Genomic DNA, 19,056 nt, shown 5'->3' with positions numbered 1-19,056 from the left:
ACACCTTACTCTCTCTTGCTGGGGTTATTGTTATACTCCTGCTTTCTGCATATGTATTAGATATTTGGTCCTTGTCCCCACATGCAGTCAGAGCATCAGCGGCACATGTTGACAAGGAGTGACTGCGGGGAGGGGATTCTTAGTGGTAGCTTTAACCTTTAGGGACTTTGGTTCAGCTCCAAATGATTCTCATGGGTGCCATTTAAATAGAAACAATTTGGACCTGGCTCTTTGAGCCTGTAACTTTGGTAGGTTGGGAAAAGGTGGTTTTACTCCCCTGTTGCTCTTCCTTTATCTTAAATTGATCTGGGGCCTACTTCAACTCCTGACACACATTAAAACATTAAGGTTGCCTTAGTTTGCACTTTTCTGCATACGGCCCATCACTACAGCTGGGAATGGCTGGAGTGTGAGAAAACTGTGCCAGCCATACCCTGACAGCCTTCCTGAATGCACTCCTGTTTAGGGGATCATCTGGGGAAGGCGCACCAGCTCTGCACCATGAAGGATTCCCTTTATGTTGTAGGAGTTTCCCGAGTGCCAGATGTGCCACACTTTGGGCCCCCTTTTGCCAGGAGATGCAGTTGTCAAAGGGTTGCAGCTAGATCCTCTGTCCATTACTCTGTAATGAATTAAAGAGAAATAGAAACTTCTTTTGTCCTTATTTTCTGCTAATTGTTATTGGTGGTTGAACAACCCTGCAGAAACAGGTTAACTGTAAATAGTCCTTCTCATCTGGTACATATGGAAATTGCAATCCTGATGGCAGCATAGCTAAACAATGTGTAGGGAAGAATAATATCATCTATTGAATCATTCAACATTTTTCAGGAAGAGAGTTTATGTTATTATATTGCACAAATCATAAATCTCTCTCTTAGAAACTGTTCTTTATAATTAACTATCTGTATTTAATAGCCACATATTTACAACTTATTTTTTTAATAAGTGTGGTCTTTTCAGGGACTTTATCTCTGTAAATTTGAGGAAAGGTTTTAGGAGTCATGACTTCCAAATAAAGATTTATGGTTTAGGGATTTCTTTTCCTCTGCCCCACACCTGGAAACTGGTTAAGCGAAATGTATTGAACAAAATAAAAATGATATTGCTCAGGTTTTATTTTTTGTGCACTTCTGAAATCTCATGTTTTCTTTATTTTAGGGAAGTGATAGAGAAGAAGCCAGAAAAATTTAAAGTTCAGTGTCTGACAGACATAAAAAATTTGTTTTATCCTAACATAGAGCCCTTCTATGCTGCCTTTGGAAACAGACCTGCCGTAAGTGATAGTTGAGGGTATTTTTCTTACAAAGTATGGAATGTCATTTATTTACTGTTTCTATTGTACTAGTATTCAAGAGCCCTGCATAGGAATTAGGGCCACATTTTTCAGGCTCTGTACAAGTACATAATGTAAATTCAGTCCCTACTTTCAAGACCCCACAGTTTAGGCTTGTGATGATATGCAACAGGTAACTAAACAGAGAGAGGGAAGGGAAGACAAGAGCAGTAAACATTTTCATAAAGTAGCAGAGAGAGTAGTCACAAGTGGTTGACTGTATTTAAAATCCTTCAATCTACTTGAAGACACTGAAAGTGATAAGTTGCCTTGGTACCATTAGAAATATAGGTCCAAATTCTACTTTTAGGCATACTAGCACAAACCCACTGAACTACATGCGAGCACAGTAATGCAAGTTGAAGCAGAATTATGCTGTCAAAAGTCAATGAAGATTTAGGCCTCTAGGGTGTCTTTACACGTGCTCTGGGGTGGGGAGAGAGGAGGGCATTTTAATTAGAGCGGTTCTCGGGAGCCACTCTAATTGAAATGCCCTCAGAGCCTCATGTATTTAGCATCCCATGGTTCAAAATGGAGGTAGGGATGCTTTAACTACAGCTTGTCAAATGTGCTTTAGGTAAAGCACCCCATTGCCATTTTGAAATACAGGGATGCTTAATATACATGACGACAAGGCTGCTGGAGTTTTCTAATTAGAATGCTGCAGCAGACTCAATTAATTGTCTGCTCCCATGCATTCTAATTAGAACATGTTGGAGCAGGTGACACGCACGTGTAGAGGTGCCCTCTAAGGCCTCGATCTTCAGAGGTATTTAAGTATCTAATTCCCATTTAAATTAAGCTGCTCCGTTTTGAATGAATAATTAAATATTTACTAGCATAGGTCTCCCCTATCCAGATGAGGGCTATAACTCATGGGTTTTTGAGTCATTCTCATTATCTCTAGCCCAGTGAATATTTATAGATGTATAGATACAAAGTGAAACAGGTCTAACAGGAGAGATTGAGAGAATAGCACAGTACAATATCCCATAGCCTGAAGGTGAGGGCGTTCTTCTGGGAGGTGGATGTAAATTCAAGTCCTCTCAGGCAAAGGAAGAATGTCCTAACCATTAGGCTAATGGGAAAAAGGTGGTTGGCATGACTTTTTCCTCCTTGTTTTGTGTGGGGTTAGACTTGTTTAGAGCATATGTGCTGAGACAGGTGAAGAAATGCCTATTTTATTAATCTCGTTGGGCATGAGCTTGTCACTAAAGCTAGTTGCCACTACCAGGATCCCAGAGATATTTTGGCATCTGAACCACCTTTGTGAACCTGGGCCCCTGTTTCTTTGATTGCCACTAAAATGTATAATTTTCCTCCTTTCTGAGGACTTTATTAAGCTTCATTCTTATAATATGTTAAGAGAGCTTCAGATGCAGGGTAATGTGCCCATTAATACCAGCATTTCTACCACTATCTATATTCTTCTGTTCTGTATATTTTATAAAGAATACAAAAATGGTGTTGAAAGGAAGGATCATAGCTTTAATTTAATTTTTTTCTTTTCTTTCCTTTTTTTGATTTTGTTCAGGATGTTTACTCATACAAGCAAGTAGGGGTCTCTTTAAATAGAATATTTACAGTTAATCCCAAAGGAGAACTTGTACAAGAACATGCAAAGACCAACATCTCTTCGTAAGTAGTCATCTCTCCATTTATCTCTAAGGTTTCATAGACCAATTCATCCCCTGCTGTAATTCCATTGATGAAATGAATTACACCATTGGCTGTTAACAAAGGTTTCTTTTGAATATTTATATCAAAAGCTTTGCATTGATGGAATACTCTTTTATCCAAATCTCAGCATCCTTTACTTCAAATAACTAGGTCTTCACTGAGCCTAGAATTTAAAAAAAGATCATATCTATTCACTTAAAGGACTGTCATTTTCATTGAATCATAGAAAATTAGGGCTGGAAGGGACCTCAGGAGGTCATCTAGTCCAACCCCCTGCTCAAAGCAGGACCAGCCCCAACTATATAATTCCAGGCAATGCTTTTCATAGCTGGGTCTTAAAAACCTTCAAGGATGGAGATTCCACAGTCTCTCTGGGTAACCTGTTCCAGTGCTTTACTACCCTAGTGAGAAACTTTTTCCTAATATCTAACCTAAACTAGCCTTGCTGCAACTTGAAATTTGAAATGCAGTCAGTTTAAGGGACGAGTAAAAGCAATTTCCTGAGTCCTTCTGCCCTTTATATGGATTTTAAATAATTTTGCCGTTAAAGTTCTCCTTTCTTTGGATTTTTTGGCACAGCATCCAGACAAATAAAAGTGGAAACTAGGGTCCAGATCCTCAAAAATACCTGGATGTGTTAGATCTAATGGAATCAGCCTGCAGTTAGGTGCCTGGGCTTTCCTATACAATGCTGAGGGAGAGTTTAGTGCTTAAGAAAGCAGCTGAGTGGGGAGCTGCTTAATTCAGCCAGGAGTGAAGTGCATAGGAAGAGAGTGAAATTTGGGTTCCAGAGATCTCTGGCAAGGCAAGATGGCTGTTTTTAGAGACCTGAGCTGTGAACCCTTCTGCAGTTAGTTTTTTGTATCTGAAAGAGAAGGGGACAGATGTGGGGGAGCATAGCTTGCAGAGATTAATGCAAACCTTTCCTCAAAATAATTTTATTTTAGAAAAGTAACAGGTAGAAAAGAAAAATATCTGAGTCCAGAATCTTATCTGCCTGTTATGTACCTAAGCCCTGGATCCTATTCTATGTCTAAAGATGCATAAGTGACAGTGCCACTTTATGCAGATTTTAGACCTAAACTTCTCTGCATGATTACATCTCCAAAACATGCTCAGATGTGATTCAATACTCCACTGTAACCCTATTTCACCTGGGAAAGTACATGAATTCTGTGCAGCTCTCCAGAATATAGCCAGAAATCCATGTCTACAAGAGGACATTGTCTACAAGAGCTTCCAGCTTGAGAATAGTGGTGGTGCTACTCACCTTTTGTCCAACAGCTTAGTAGTTAGGGCACTTGCCCAGGAATGGAAGATATGAGTCCTAGGCCCTCCACACATCTCTGCTAGAACAGAATCCTATCAGTTAGGCAGGGTAGAGGGGAACTCCATCCCTCCTGTTGAAGCTGGGCCGTTAGGCAGCCAGAGAGGAAAGATATGTGAAGCTTGAAGGAGAGCAACCAAAGGGAGCCTGACTTTGGTTCATTGAGGCTGGCACTGCCCTGGAAGTGAGGGAGCAATGATTCCTGTTCCTAGTTCCCAATAGCTATTTAATGCAAAGTACAAAGACAGCCTTAGGAGCATATCTTTTCAATAGGCATGGTTAATTATACAGGATGGATTAGGACCTAAACTCTATATAAGTGGCATTTAATGCCATTTATGTATCTTAGAGATAGATTAAAATCTGGGCCTTGGACCTCTAAATGAAACTTAAAGGTATACTAGATGGGTTAGGATCTGACCCACAGTCATCATTCTAAAGCTATTGCACATGAGCAGTTCCATAACAATGGAGAATTATTGAGGCGCATTTGTACAATATACGTCAGAGTGGTAACATAGGTTCTACCAGGATATGCACGAATACTACAGAACCCTGACTGCTCCAGTCAGCCACATGTCCAATCAACTGCAAACAGTTTCACATTGTTTCTGCATTGTAGTTTCTGTCCTACTCTTAAAGTTTATAAAGAGTATAAACTTGATACTTCTTCCCTTTTTTGATGAAGAAAGATTAAAATATGTTCTGTGTTCATGAAATATTATAAATACTTTTGTCCAAATTAGCCAAAGGGATGGGTGATTTTTGAGACTACTAAAAAAGGATAGGATTGTGCTGAAGGAGTGTTCAGTACTTTCTGAAAAATCTTCTTGGTTTGTTTCTTGGCTTTTCTATTGTTCTATGTGGGCTTTACCATCTAGCCACTTCCAAAATAATCTGACTTGTTAAATAAAAAAATCAAAAGAAAAAGAACAGAGATGATTTAAATGAAAATTTGTTTTTCAGCTACGTCAGACTATGTGAGGTGGTTGATCATGTGTTTCCTTTGCTGAAAAGAAGCCATTCTTCAGATTTTCCTTGTTCTGACACATATAGTCAGTTCACATACTGGAGAGAACCATTACCACCTTTTGAAAACCAGGATATAAATCGATCTTTATCTTAAATTCAACTCCAGGCTTTTGGCCTTAGTTAAAAGAACTAGCTGTCATGTATTTGAAGGCTATAGTTTGGTTTTTGCCTTGGACACTTCAACTGGAATTTGTGATATTGTGAACATTCTACCGGTTTGTTAAGAGCAACATTAGAAATGCTTTTTGGAGGCTGCAAGTCACATTTCCAAATGATGCATCAGGACAAATATTACTGGGAATGGGAGTTGTGCTCTCAACTTTACACCCAGCATGCTCAAATTGTGTCAGTCTTATTCCATAAGGTCAATTGCAGGTGCAATGATGTTGAGATTGCATTTAAGTGCACTATAAATGCTAGTTCAAGGGAAAACAAAAATGAACTGTGATTCTGTATCTTTTTTGTACAGGGATCTGATGCATCCTCATCCCTTCTAACTAATAAGGGAGGCCATAGCATATCCCCGTGACACCTGTTTGTAATGCATATAGGGGTTGCTACCAATGCCGAGTTAAAATTCCTTTGTTTGAAGGAGAGAAAAAAATGGGGATAAATTATTAGCTGGTGCAAATTGGCAAAGAATCAATGAGATCAACACAGCTATGTGAAGGTATACCAGCTACAGATCTGATGTATTATTTTGACATTATCACGCTATCACAAGTAATGCATGATGTGAATTTAAAGTAAGGGTGATAAAAAAGTAGTGTCAGATTCTGCTACCCTTACTCACATTGAGTAGTACCTTACTTCAAGAATAGTCCATTTGGATTAAGGTACAATTTAAAAGTGGAAGAATTAGACCCATCGTTGAACTCTTGCCGCTACTGAAGTCAATGAAAAAACACCCATTACTTTTAGGAAGGCCAGGATTTCACCTATCAATTGCACTGAGCCACTGGAGCCAAGAGCTTCAAAGTACTTGTCAGCACCAGAAAATGTTCTGTCAAACCTTTCTTTGCCTACTGTGTGCCCCTTACTGGTTAAGGATGCATCTCATGTCTTTACTTTGCAGCCTTTTCCAATTCTGTATAATAAAGATATATGTGTTGGGCAGTGCGTCTTACATCTTTGTGGAAACAATGAAATCTTCTGTTTGTGTTAAGTTCTGTACGTGCATATTTCTGTCCTCATTTGCACATATACTCTATGTTGGTACTGCTTTGTTTTGTTACCTGCATTTGAAAGCCTTAAGATTTAATTATATGTGCTGGAAGCAATATAAGAGATCAGTTTGAAGTGTTCTTCAAATAATCTGCCTGAACCAATTGCAGTGTTTCACTTTAAAATGTAGACTTCAACTGGCCCTATAATAAGTGATTCTGGAAATGTGCTTGGAGCTAGTAATAAGATGTACTTTTAAAAATATTTAAATCTTTTTAAAAAACATTTATAGCCAGATTGCTGTCTGAAAAAAGACTGAACATGGTATTGTGGAATTCCATATATATTGTACTTCAGCTTCTCTGTACCAGATGTGCTCAGTTTAAAAGAAACAGTTGAATTCTGCTGCTGATTGAAGTCAACAGTAGATTTGCAAATGGCATTAATGGAAGGAAAATTGGGGCTCCAAAATCTGCCTTGTCTAACTGGTAGTGCTGCAGACTCACCCTAGGGGCCAGTTCACCCTTGCCCCATACGTGGAATAATAATTTGTACAAGTGTGAGGGAAGGCAGTGAATAGGGACCTAAATCTCACTTCCTGGTGTGAACCCTTAACTCAGTAGAACTGCAAGCTGTGTCCAGCTGAGGCAAATGTCCTCTTCAGTTAAGTCACAATTAGAACAAGAGGAGAAAAGAGCATATTTGTACTTTCTAAACCCCAGTCGACTTTGCAAGCCTGGCAGCTTAAAAGAAAGCTATACACTTTGTTTCTTGTAAACTGCACTGATTTGGTATGGTGTTTCTGAGAGACAATCAATGTGGGCTTCAGGGTGCCAATTAAGCATGTCACTTCTCTAAGTACAAGCGCACTCAAACCTTTATTCTTTGTCGGTATTATTTATTACATTTCATTAACGTAATTGGAGTTACTCGATGAACACACTATCTGTATCCTATCTGCATTTATCCTGAAAAGGCTGATCTTGGTGCAATTATTACACACACAAAAAATCTGGTCATTTGGTTAACAAACCATCAGTTTAGCTTCATAGTGCTTTGGGTCTGATTTTTAGAGGCACTGAGCAAGTGCAGCAGCTGCAGCATCCCCCAGAGAAAATGCCTCTGAAAGTTAGGCCATCAAATGTATTTGTCTATTTACTAGTAAGTAACAAATCCATTCTCTTTAAGCACCTTTGCTATTGCAAACCAAATGACAGTGTGATGAGTAGGTAATTTACTAGTTTTGATGTGAATATCCTACTGTTTACAGTGCTGTGTACCCCTGTGTATATGGATGTTGCAATGTAGTTGCATAAACACATGCAAATTTGTTTCACTGCTAGCTAATACTTATCAGATTGGCTCATGAGAACAGCTTAAAAAATCGGTCGGCCTGTTCTCAAGACAGATATTGCTTTATTTTTAAATATGCAGTTTTCTAAAAGTACATTATGTTTTGTTTTGAGGGCTGAGCAATTTTATGCACACATCTTTAAATTGCTTTGTTAATTCATAAAGAACAAAATGAAATGGTTTAATGAATTCTTACTCTTTCTGTGAAAGAAAAATCTTACAACTTTGCTTTCAGTGTAATGCTGGTTTCTGCTATAGAGAGAATACGTTTGCTAACATTCTAGAAATACACAGACCACTATGTATTCTATTTATATAATAAACATATTATATAATAAACTAGAATATGCAGTGGTGAGGAGTGAGCTAATATTTATTTTCATGGATTGGGTGATCATGCCGCTCTAGCAGTGTCGCATGAGAAGCAGGCTAACAGGGGGGCAGATTCTATTCTATTTATTAAGGTCTAAGTGGACTTAGACACCTAAATATGATTCTGTTCCACCCTTTTCAAGTCCCTAAAAATCCCTTCATTCACCTACATTTGTAGCACAATATCATATGAGCCTTAAGGCAGAGTCAGAAAAAGCCAGTGATGAGGAGGAGTAGCTACTTACCTTTTCCATTCACAGTTTTTAAAGAATGTGAGCTGTGTGGAATAAAATTGCACATGGGGCCTGAGTGCACTTAAGTGCCTGTGGCTACAAAAAGACATCACTTTGTCCTGGGAGAAAATGGTTTCTCTGGGACAAAAGTGAAATTATTCAGACATTTATGTCTGTTGTTCTGGGACAAGCTGTAAAGAGGTTCATGGTACAAGAAATGCTGAGTTTGTCCTGGGACACCACAAAGTGTGTCTGAATGGTTATCCCAGGATAGCATCATTGAATCAATGGCAAAAAAGTGGCAGTTCATTCAGCTGCTCACTAAGCCCTGATTGGAAGGGTGATGTTTATAAACAGCAATCCTGTGCGTTTTCTGTTCTAGAACAAACACAGGTGCAACATATCCTGGGACAAATGCAACATTTGTTCCTAGCCGAATAGGTGGAATAGAATCTGGTCCATAGTTGTTATGTTAGTTATGCAAAGATTAACATAATTTTGGAGGTAGAGATCATTTTTTTACTTTTAGGTTTAGATAATTATTTTTCAGTCTATTTGTATACAGCATTTGCTCTGTATATGTATGTGCTACTGCAGTGATGGAAATCATTGTAACACCTTGTTTTGATGTGCTGAATGCAAAAAACAAACAAAAAATCATAATAAATACCAAATGATGAAAAATAATTTTCTGAAATTTCATGTCATGAGTGGTTTTTTTCAAGGCTTTGATTCTAGCCCTGTGTTTTTGGAGACATTTTGAAGAATAGTGTGACATTTATGTTTCCAATGCTAATTGCTTTGTCTCTTATCAGGTTTACCCACTGGGACATGGGTAACGTGGGGCCTGTGCAAGACACGTTAAGAAATCTGGTTGCACCAGACGACAAAACTAACCTATCTAACAATTTCTTTGCCTCCATTTTTCTGAGCGGGGACCGGGTCACCCCTCCCCCCCCTACTGGGACCCCCATAGGACCCAGGGGAGGCACACCCATGCCTAGGGTCAGTAAGGACCTATTCAGGGAACTTCTGGAGGGACTGGACGTATTTAAATCAGCTGATCCTGACGACCTCCACCCCAGAGTGCTGAGGGAATTAACAGAGGTCATTGCGGGACCCCTGGCACGGCTTTATGAGCGCTCGTGTTACTTTGGTGTGGTGCCAGAGGACTGGAAAAGGGCCAATATAGTTCCCATTTTCAAAAAGGGGAGGAAGGAGGACCCAGGAAACTATAGGCCAGTCAGTCTTACCTTGATCCTAGTTAAGCTTTTTGAGAGAATTATCCTGGCGCATGTCCGCAAGGGGCAAGCGGGGGAGATTATGCTTAGGGGCAACCAACATGAGTTCATTAGATGCAGGTCCTGTCAGACCAACCTGGTGGCCTTCTATGACCAGGTCACAAAATCCGTAGACGCAGTTGTAGCAGTGAATGTAGTCTTTCTGGACTTTAGGAAGGCCTTCGACACTGTCTCTCCCCCCATTCTCATTAAAAAACTAGGGGACTGTGGTGTCGACACCTACACAGTCAAATGGGTCGCTAACTGGCTGGAGGGCCGCACCCAGAGACTGGTGGTGGACGGGTCTTATTCAACCTGGAGGGATGTGGGCAGTGGGGTCCACCAGGGCTTGGTCCTCGGGCCTGCACTGTTCAACATCTTCATTATTAACTTGGACAAGGGTGTAAAAAGCACCCTGTTCAGATGACACTAAGGTGTGGGAGGAAGTGGGCACGCTAGAAGGGAGGAATAGGCTGCAATCGGACCTAGACAGGTTACAGGAGTGGGCAGATGAGAACAGGATGGGTTTCAACACTGACAAGTGCAGGGTACTGCACCTGGGGGGGAAGAACCAGCAGCATACCTACAGGCTGGGGAACTCCCTTCTCGTCAGTGCAGAGGCAGAAAAGGATCTTGGAGTCATTATTGATGCCAAAATGAACATGGGCCGCCAATGTGGGGACGCGGTCAGGAAGGCCAACTGCGCCTTGCACCTTGTCATGCATCCACAGGTGCATCTAAAGCAGGTCCAAGGAGGCTCCCCCTCTATGTGACACTGGCCAGGCTGCAGTTGGAGTACTGCATCCAGTTCTGGGTGCCACACTTCAGGAGGGATGTGGATAACTTGGAGAGGGTCCAGAGAAGGGCCACTCACATGATCAGGGGGTAGCAGGGCAGGCCCTACGAGGAGAGGCTAAGGGACCTGAACCTGTTCAGCCTCCACAAGAGAAGGCTGAGGGGAGATCTAGTGGCCTGTTACAAACTAGTCAGGAGGGACCAGGAGGCATTGGGGGAGTCCCTGTTCCCCTGAGCACTACCAGGAATGACTAGAAATAACGGTCACAAACTGGGAAAGCGTAGATTCAGACTAGACATCAGGAGGCGCTACTTCATTGTCAGGGCGGCTAGGATCTGGAATCAACTTCCAAGGGAAGTGGTGCTGGCTCCTACCCTGGGGGTCTTTAAGAGGAGGCTGGATGAACACCTTGTTGGGGTCGTTTGACCCCAGTACTCATTCCTGCCAGGGCAGGGGGTCGGACTTGATGATCTGCTCAGGTCCCTTCCGACCCTACCTACTATGAAACTATGATACAGCTAATATTTGTAGCATACCAAAGAGAGCCTTCTCTAAAGCTTGTTTAAGTTTGTGCGAAAATTCCACTGAAGGTGGCCTGGCCAGGAGACCTCTGAGCTCCCGCTATTCCACAAATAGTACTTTGGAGTCAGGGTCATTCAGGCATCAATTAGAGCAACCATAAACTAGTTTTCTCCAGAGACCTAGTGACATTCCTGTCCTGCCTTAGAACTATAAGGCTGCAAAGGTAGCCTGAAACTCTTTTTATAACTACTCCTGTTCCCTCCTTCCCTTGCATCCTGGATGAAAGGATAGGCCTGGGTGTATACTTTTCATCAGTTTTGAATGAGGACCTAGATACATAAGGGTTTGGTTAGGCTTCAGGGAAATTGATAGGAATGTTGACACTAACATCCGTGGGGCCAGAACTAGGCTGTAATGTGCGGGTCATACAACATTTTTTAAATACTTCTGTGATTGCGTTGCTGAGAAATAAGGAAGAAAAGGGAATTGCAGCTGTTTGCAAGAGCGAGAAGAAATGCTTTGTGCTCCCTCTGCTGGATTTGCTGAGCAAGCTAACTATAACCACAGTAATGCTGCCAGGTTGCCTTGAGTTGAAGATATAAAAACAAAGATATTTGAGGTTGATACGGTTCTTCAGGAGCTAAAGTTCGCTGTTAAACAAAAACATGTGAAGTTCCATGTTGGCCGGCTCACAGTCACCACATGTCAACTCCAACCCGCCTTCTTGTCTTCAAAGCGTTGTCTTGTGTAAATATTTGTACTCAAGGTCTAGTGAGGGTTTAAAATCAGGGTGCTTTTTAATTGGAGATGATGCTTTTGTTTTTGCAAATTAGACCTTGAAAGAACATACTCATTTCTCCTGGAGTTCCCTGTAAACAAAAGATTGGCGGTAACAAATTCAAGAGGAGCAACTCCTTTAAAATTGTCTCCTGATACCTGCAGAAGAAAATCCTCCCAGTATGTTAAAAATATGTTGCCTTTTTAAATGCAAAGATCTGGAAAGAATTACTATTTAATGTCACCACATAGGTTTGGAGAGATTTCTGGAAGAAGTAAAACGAAGGGTGAGTCAAAGAGTTTGAAAAATATGAGGCCTACATCTCTGGAGTCTATTTTAACAAGCTTTCTGTGAGCGTGCATCCACAGAAAAGGTCTGGCTGTGAAAAGGCCCAGGCAGTCTGAGATCTGGCACACTGGAGTTCCTTATGCTTTTGGAGGGCAGTCCAGACCCATCACCCTGGGCTATAAAGCATGTCAGCTATGCAAAGGAAGCCTTGGAAGTGGTGAGTACCCACAACATATTCCCCTGCAAGCTTCAAAGATCCCTGAATCACAGCACACAAAGAGTGGTGCTGTAAGATACTTTGCCCACCCTTGGAAAGAGCTACCTGAACACATGCAAAAGCTACTTTAACTGCTAGGATACAGAGCAAGAAAAATGGGTTCAGGAGAGGAAAGAGGAAGAGAGCAAGAAAAAGGAGAACAGGGCAATCAACACTTTTGACAGCTGGACAAAGTTACTGCTTTGCAGCACCCTTTGCCACATGGCTAGATAACTGCTTTGCGGCCTGATAAGCAGATTCTTTCCTTCCCAACAGTACATCTACTCCATAGTGAGCTTTCCAGTTTAGGTCCAGTATTGGCTTGATATTCATATTGAACGAAATCCTGCATGTCTCTGCATTGGGGGTTCACATGGGTGTGCGAGCAGGTCCTTTATGGTAACAAAAGGACAAAACAAAATTGGTCTAGAAGTCTATTTTTCACCTGTCTCAGAGTATGGCAAATAACAGAGGGAAGTTGCACATGCAGCTGTGTTTAAAGCTGAAATACAATACTGCTTATTTTTCTATGGAATCAGAAAACTGCAGCTACTTTAGAGTTGCTGTAACCTGCAACTCTGAAATAGCTCTGTAACATGTATATGTGTATTCATTGTAAGCCTAATTTGTGCAGTATTTAAGAATATCCTTAAGTCCCATTAAATTCACTGGAACTTAAGCACATTCACTGGAACGTAAGCACATGCTTAAGTACGCTGATGAACTGAGATTGCTATTGTTATTGAGGATTGTGTGGCAGATGCAGAATAACCTCTCTCAGGAATTGAACTCACTTTTGGCTACTTCGATATTGTTTTTAAGCCTCTAGCAATGTCAGGTGTTCCATGTGTTGCCAGCAATCTATTTATTGATACAGGAAATCCATTTTGCCTTGCCTTGCTTTTAATGAGTTTTGCAAGCAAGTGGCCCCTTCCTGTGACTCATTCTGTGTTTTCTGAACTGGAGATTGTGGTTTTAGGTTTCAAATTGGAAAGTAAATGCTATGTCTGCTTCTCCTAGCCTGCTGGAATCTTAACAAGGAGAAGACATTTTTGAACAAAGAAATGTAAATGGGGTGGAACAGTTCACATTTCTTTACAAAATTGTATAAACATCCTTTTCGCGAGACAGTTAAAAGAACCATGCAAACTGAAAATAGGTCAGGTTTTCAAAAAACTGTTTTTCCTTAGAACATGCCCTTTAACACAAAAAAGGCATTGTCCTTGATGTCTCAATATCCATTTGTCTTTTGATTTATAACCAGTAAATATTAAAAAATTAAACATCGAAAGCCTTACTCTAATTGCATTTTCACCAGAACAGCTCCATCATGAGTCAGTGCTACTATTCAGATTTACACAGCTGTGCTGATGAGCCAACTCCTATTCTGAATCTCTTCTATGAAGACTTACACTGTGTATAGAATCAGCAATTGAATGTAACTTTTAATCTTTTACTGTTTCTAGGTTGGATGTGACTGGTTTAGAAGTGGGAGGGCCAGTTTTGCATTTGGTTTTCCTTTTTTCTAAAAAGTATGGGAGAAGGAGGAGAAATCGTATTTAAGTTGGAACCATTAATATGTTATACCTTTGTCTGTTACGATGACCTGCAGTATTAAAGTACTAGGTAGCTCCTGGGATCATCTAGTTCTGGATAAGGTCAGTGAAGTCGAACAGGTTTTGGTAAACACAGGGCAGAATTCTATTTCACTTAGTGGATGACTGTGCTGAAGCTTGCAACCATCCCAGTCACCCAACTGAAGTATAGGAGCAATTCTATTACTCTCTCCAGATTGCTCTCTGGAGACATGCAGATGTCTTCCTTTTCCTATAATGGGGGCACTCATGTGACCAATGAGGGTAATAGAATCGTGCCTACACTTTACTCAGGAAATGCCAGGTTGGTTGCAAGCTGCACTTTGATTGTCCACAAAGGGAAGCAGAATTCTGCTCAGGGTGGTTCCAAATCCAAGACAAAGAAGTGAGAAGTGAGAACCAAAAGACATATAACTGGTAAGTTCAATAAGGTGGAAGAAGTTTAACAGGCGACAGTTTGACCTTCAGAATCACAATGATTCAGCCTGTCTTACAAATTTCAGGTTGTGTTTGCAGGGCCATCAGTTAGAGGGGAAAAACACCTTAGTATGCAACTGGGCAAGCTTGGTCTGGAGGGTGCTGAGTGGAACTTAGTACAGATTCCATTATATTATTTTATGTTCACTTTTCTGAGAGGTTCCTCTTGAGGCCTTTGCTGCTCCCTTCAAGTTCCATGATGGATGCTACAATTTTGTCCTAGACTCCCCCAGTACACAGAATACTCTTATCTAATTCTCTTGCCTTATGCCATAATGACAGCTTTTATTATTTTTTTCCCCCAATACATACCTTTCCCTTGCACATCATGTCTGGAGTCATCTCCTTTCTCATATGGACAAGTCACTCAGTCTACCTAATGCTCCTGTGGAAACCAGGGAAACAGAGGTTCCCTGTGTCACTAGAGTGTTGCAGGGACAACCTCATAATCATGGTAGTACTTCCAGAATCAGGTTGATATAAGAAGAAACTGAGTCCAAAACACATAGAATCATAGAAACTTGGAGTTGGAAGGGACCTTAGGAGGTCATGTAGTCCAAAACCCTGCTCGAAGCACAACCAGCTGCAACTAGATCATTCCAGTCAGGGCTTTGTTGAGTCGGGCCTTAAAGGCCATCAAGGATGGAGATTCCACCACCACTCTAGGTAACCTGTTCCAGTGCTTCACCACCCTCCTAGTAAAAGGGTTTTTCCTAATATCCAACCTAAACCTCCCTTGCTGCAACTTGAGACCATTGCTCCTTGTTCTGTCATCTGTCACCACTGAGAACAGTCCAGCTCCATCCTCTTTGGACCCCCCCTTCAGGTAGTTACAGGTTGCTATCAAATCCCCCTCAATCTGCTCTTTTGCAGACTAAATAATCCCAGTTCCCTCAGCCTCTCGTCATAAATCGTGTGCCCCATCCCCCTAACCATTTTTGTTGCTCTCCACTAGACTATCTCCAAATTCTCCACATCTTTCTATAGCGGGCGGGGTCCACAACTGGACACAGTACTCCAGATATGGCCTCACCAGTGCATAATAGAGCGGAATAATTACTTCTCTTGATCTGCTGGCAATGTTCCTACTAATTCAACCCAGGATGCTGTTAGCCTTCTTGGCAACAAGCACACACTGCTGATTCATATCCAGTCTATTGTCCACTGTAACCCCTAGGTCCTTTTCTGCAGAGCTGCTGCTTAGCCAGTCAGTCTCCAGGCTGTACCGGTACATGGGATTGTTCCATCCTAAGTGCAGGTCTTGGCACTTGTCCTTGTTGAACCTCATGAGATTTCTTTTGGCCCAATCCTCCAATTTGTTGAGGTCACTCTGAATCCTAGCCCTACCCTCCAGTGTATCTACTACCCCGCCCCCTCCCCCCCCGCCCCCCAGCTTGGTATCACCCGTGAACTTGTTGAGGGTGCAATCCATCCCATCTTTCAGGTCGTTGATGAAGATATTGAACAAAACTGGCCACATGACCAATCCCTGGGTCACTCCATTTGATACTGGCTGTAGACATCAAATCGTTGATTACTACCTATTGAGCTTGACAATCCAGCCAGCTTTCTATCCAGCCTACAGTACATTCATCCAACCCATACTTTCTCAGCTTATTTGCAAGAATGCTGTGGGAGACAATATCAAAAACCTTGCTAAAGTTAAGGTATATTATGTCCACAGCTTTCTCTGCATCCACAGAGCCAGTCATCTCACTATAGAAGGAAATCATGTTGGTCAGTCATAACTTGCCCTTGGTGAATCCATGCTGACAGTTCCTAAACACCTTCTTCTCCTCCAATTGCCTAGAAATGGATTCCTTGAGGGATCTCCTCCATGATTTTTCCAGGGACTGAGGTGAGGCTGATTGGTCTGTAGTTCCCTGGATTCTCCTCCTTCCCTTTCTTAAAGATGGGCGCTATATTTTCCCTTTTCCAATTGCCTGGGTTGTCCCCCAGTCACCACAAGTTTTCAAACATGATGGCCAGTGGCTCTGCAATCTCATCAGCCGACTCCTTCAGCACCCTCAGATGACTTGCATCTGGTCCCATGGACTTGTATACGTCCAGCTTTTCTAAATAGTTCTTAATCTGTTCTTTCACCACTGTGGGCTGCTCACCTCCTCCCTAAACTGTGCTGTCTGGTGCAGTAGTCTGGGAGCTGAACTTGCCTGTGAAGATTGAGGAAAAAAAGGCATTGAGTACTTCAGCCTTTTCCCCATCATCTGTCACAAGGTTTCCTCCCCCATTCAGTAAGGGACCTACACTTTCCCTGACCTTCCTCTTGTTGCTGTCACACTTGTAGAAACCCTTCTTGTTGCCTTTCATATCCCTTGCTAGCTGTAACTCCAGTTGCACTTTGGCCTTCCTGACTTCATCCCTGCATGCCTGAGCAGTGCTCTTATATTCCTCCCACATTGTTTGTCCATGTTTCCACTTCTTGTAAGCTTCCCTTTTGTGTTTAAGCTCACTGAAGAGTTCTCTGCTAAGCCAAGCTGGCCACTTGCCACAATTGCTATTATTCCTGTACATCAGGGAGGATTGTTCCCGCACCTTCAGTAAGGTTTCTTTAAAATACAACCAGCTCTCCTGGACTCCTGTCCCCCTCTGACTGGGGACATTGTCCATCAGTTTTCTGAGGGAGTCAAAGTCTGCTTTACTGAAGTCCAGGGTCCATACTCTACTGCTCTCTTTTCTTCCTCTTGTCAGGATCCTGAACTTGTTTGAATGATGAGGTCACGTAGGAGGATGCCTGACCTAGGAATTCAGTCTAAGTTTCTTGAGTCCCATTTCAGTGCTCTTTGCCATCAGTCATTGTTGTTTGCCTTGATATCTATATATTTCAAAGATATTTTGAAAGTGGGGAACACAGTGTCTGGGTTCTAAAATGTCCAGTAAAAAAAAAAGCCTCACTGGACTTCCAGTTCAGAAGTAGAACATGCTGCTCCTCCTATTATTTATTATGTGTATAGTTTAGGATGCCCCAGTCATGAAGCAGGACCTCCTTGTGTTAGACACTGTGCAAGGCCAGAAGAAATGAAACCCCAAGGAGCTAAAATCCCATTATAAGACTAGATCCAAAAGGTGGATGCGGACAGACAGATGGGACAGCAGAAAAAATGAGTCAAGATTGGTCAACATGATGGATGGCAGATTATATAAGCTACGCCAAGCTTTTGCATGGCTGAGTTCACTCAAATGATAGGAGATTTGATTTTGAAGCTATTGCATAACATTTCATATGCATTCATCCAGCCATTAAATACAAAGGATGTTTGTGAACTACTTACTTCCCCAGCTATTTTTGTGACCTGGTTCCAAGAACTTTATATGCAAACACTATGTAATGTAAGCATGCCTGGCTTTATCTCTTGTTGCTCAGAGCTGCTGTCTACCAGTTTGCATGGGCCACTGCTGGTTTCTTTAAGGATCACTGAATTGATTGATATGTGACACAGGAAGGTTGGATGTTATAATGTGGAGTGGCATTTAGAGATGCAGCATCTGTGTCCAAAGTAAGAAGTAGTTGCGGGGTTAGACAAGTGGGCCATCAATTACAGGGGACTGAGGTTAAGGGCAACTGAATGTTTGAAATAGCACCTGGTGTTAGCAAAGGCAATTTTCCTGTGTTGCAAGATACAAGCAAAGGTGCCAGTGAGAAACAGGCCTCCTGTGTAAACCTCAATGATACAGAGAACAGCTTGTCATTGCCATTTTTAATGATGTTTTTTAGAGGCAGAGGCAGACAAGGTTCTTTAGGTAAATGTGATATCTTTTATTTGATCAACTAAATAGTTGGAAAAAATGTTCTTTGCAAGCTTTCAGGCATAGATATTTGAAGATCCTACTACACCTGTGCTCACTGTTCAATCTCTCTTGGTCCCACCAATGTTAAGTGTTCAGCTATGTGTCTTGTGTATAGAGAGAGTTGTGGGTACAAGCATTTATTCTGTGGGTTGCATTTGCTTTGTAATAACCATTTTTTCTTGAAATCACAGACTGAGCTAGAGTAACACCAGCCACTTTAATCTGTTTTCTTTTCAGGTTCAAAGATTTAGGTTACTCTCATATTTATTTTCAGCTGGTCAGTGCAGCAGGGAGATATTTAAAGAATCTCTGCATTATCTACACATAAAAGTTGTGTTGCTTTAATTATATGTGTTTAGCTAAAAATGGTATCAATTCACTTACTGCAGATGTTGGTTTAAAAGTGCTGATCTACTGTTATAGCCTTCATTTGTATGGCAATAAATTATATAGGTATAACTGCATTGAGAGTAGGTGTTTTACTGGAATAATTATATCAGGAAAGCATCGTGCCATGATCTAACAATCGCTATCCTGGTACAAAAATCTGTGTGTGCATCAGGCCTACTGGTAGTCTAAGCCATTGCTGCTTGTTCCAGCTGCATGTCAGAGAGAACACTGGGCAGGAAATGAACTCCCCAGGCCCTGCAGTTAGGAGGGAAAGATAGGTAAATATAACAACAGGAAATCAGAACAGAAATATAGTTGAGTTTTTCTCAGTCTTTGTTTTTACCTACTAGGACTAGCCCATGTAGTTGGG

At 41.5% G+C, this 19,056-nt stretch overlaps 1 protein-coding gene across 2 annotated transcripts in view; it reads left to right on the top strand.

Moving 5' to 3' along the window:
• The window catches only part of LPIN1 (lipin 1), a 72,252-nt gene extending 63,058 nt beyond the window's left edge, over nt 1-9,194 (top strand). For both annotated transcript variants that reach the window (XM_014597322.3, XM_006258873.4), the window contains 3 exons: nt 1,162-1,276; nt 2,871-2,974; nt 5,310-9,194. In XM_014597322.3, the coding sequence (XP_014452808.1) occupies nt 1,162-1,276; nt 2,871-2,974; nt 5,310-5,469 (379 nt within the window). In that variant the 3' untranslated portion in view covers nt 5,470-9,194. The remainder of the gene's footprint in view (nt 1-1,161; nt 1,277-2,870; nt 2,975-5,309) is intronic.
• Nucleotides 9,195-19,056: the final 9,862 nt, after the last annotated feature.

This window comes from Alligator mississippiensis, chromosome 1 (genome assembly GCF_030867095.1).
Source record: "Alligator mississippiensis isolate rAllMis1 chromosome 1, rAllMis1, whole genome shotgun sequence".
Classification (NCBI taxonomy): domain Eukaryota; kingdom Metazoa; phylum Chordata; order Crocodylia; family Alligatoridae; genus Alligator; species Alligator mississippiensis.
Note: the sequence above shows the minus strand (reverse complement) of the source record. Positions and strands in the feature narration are given on the sequence as shown.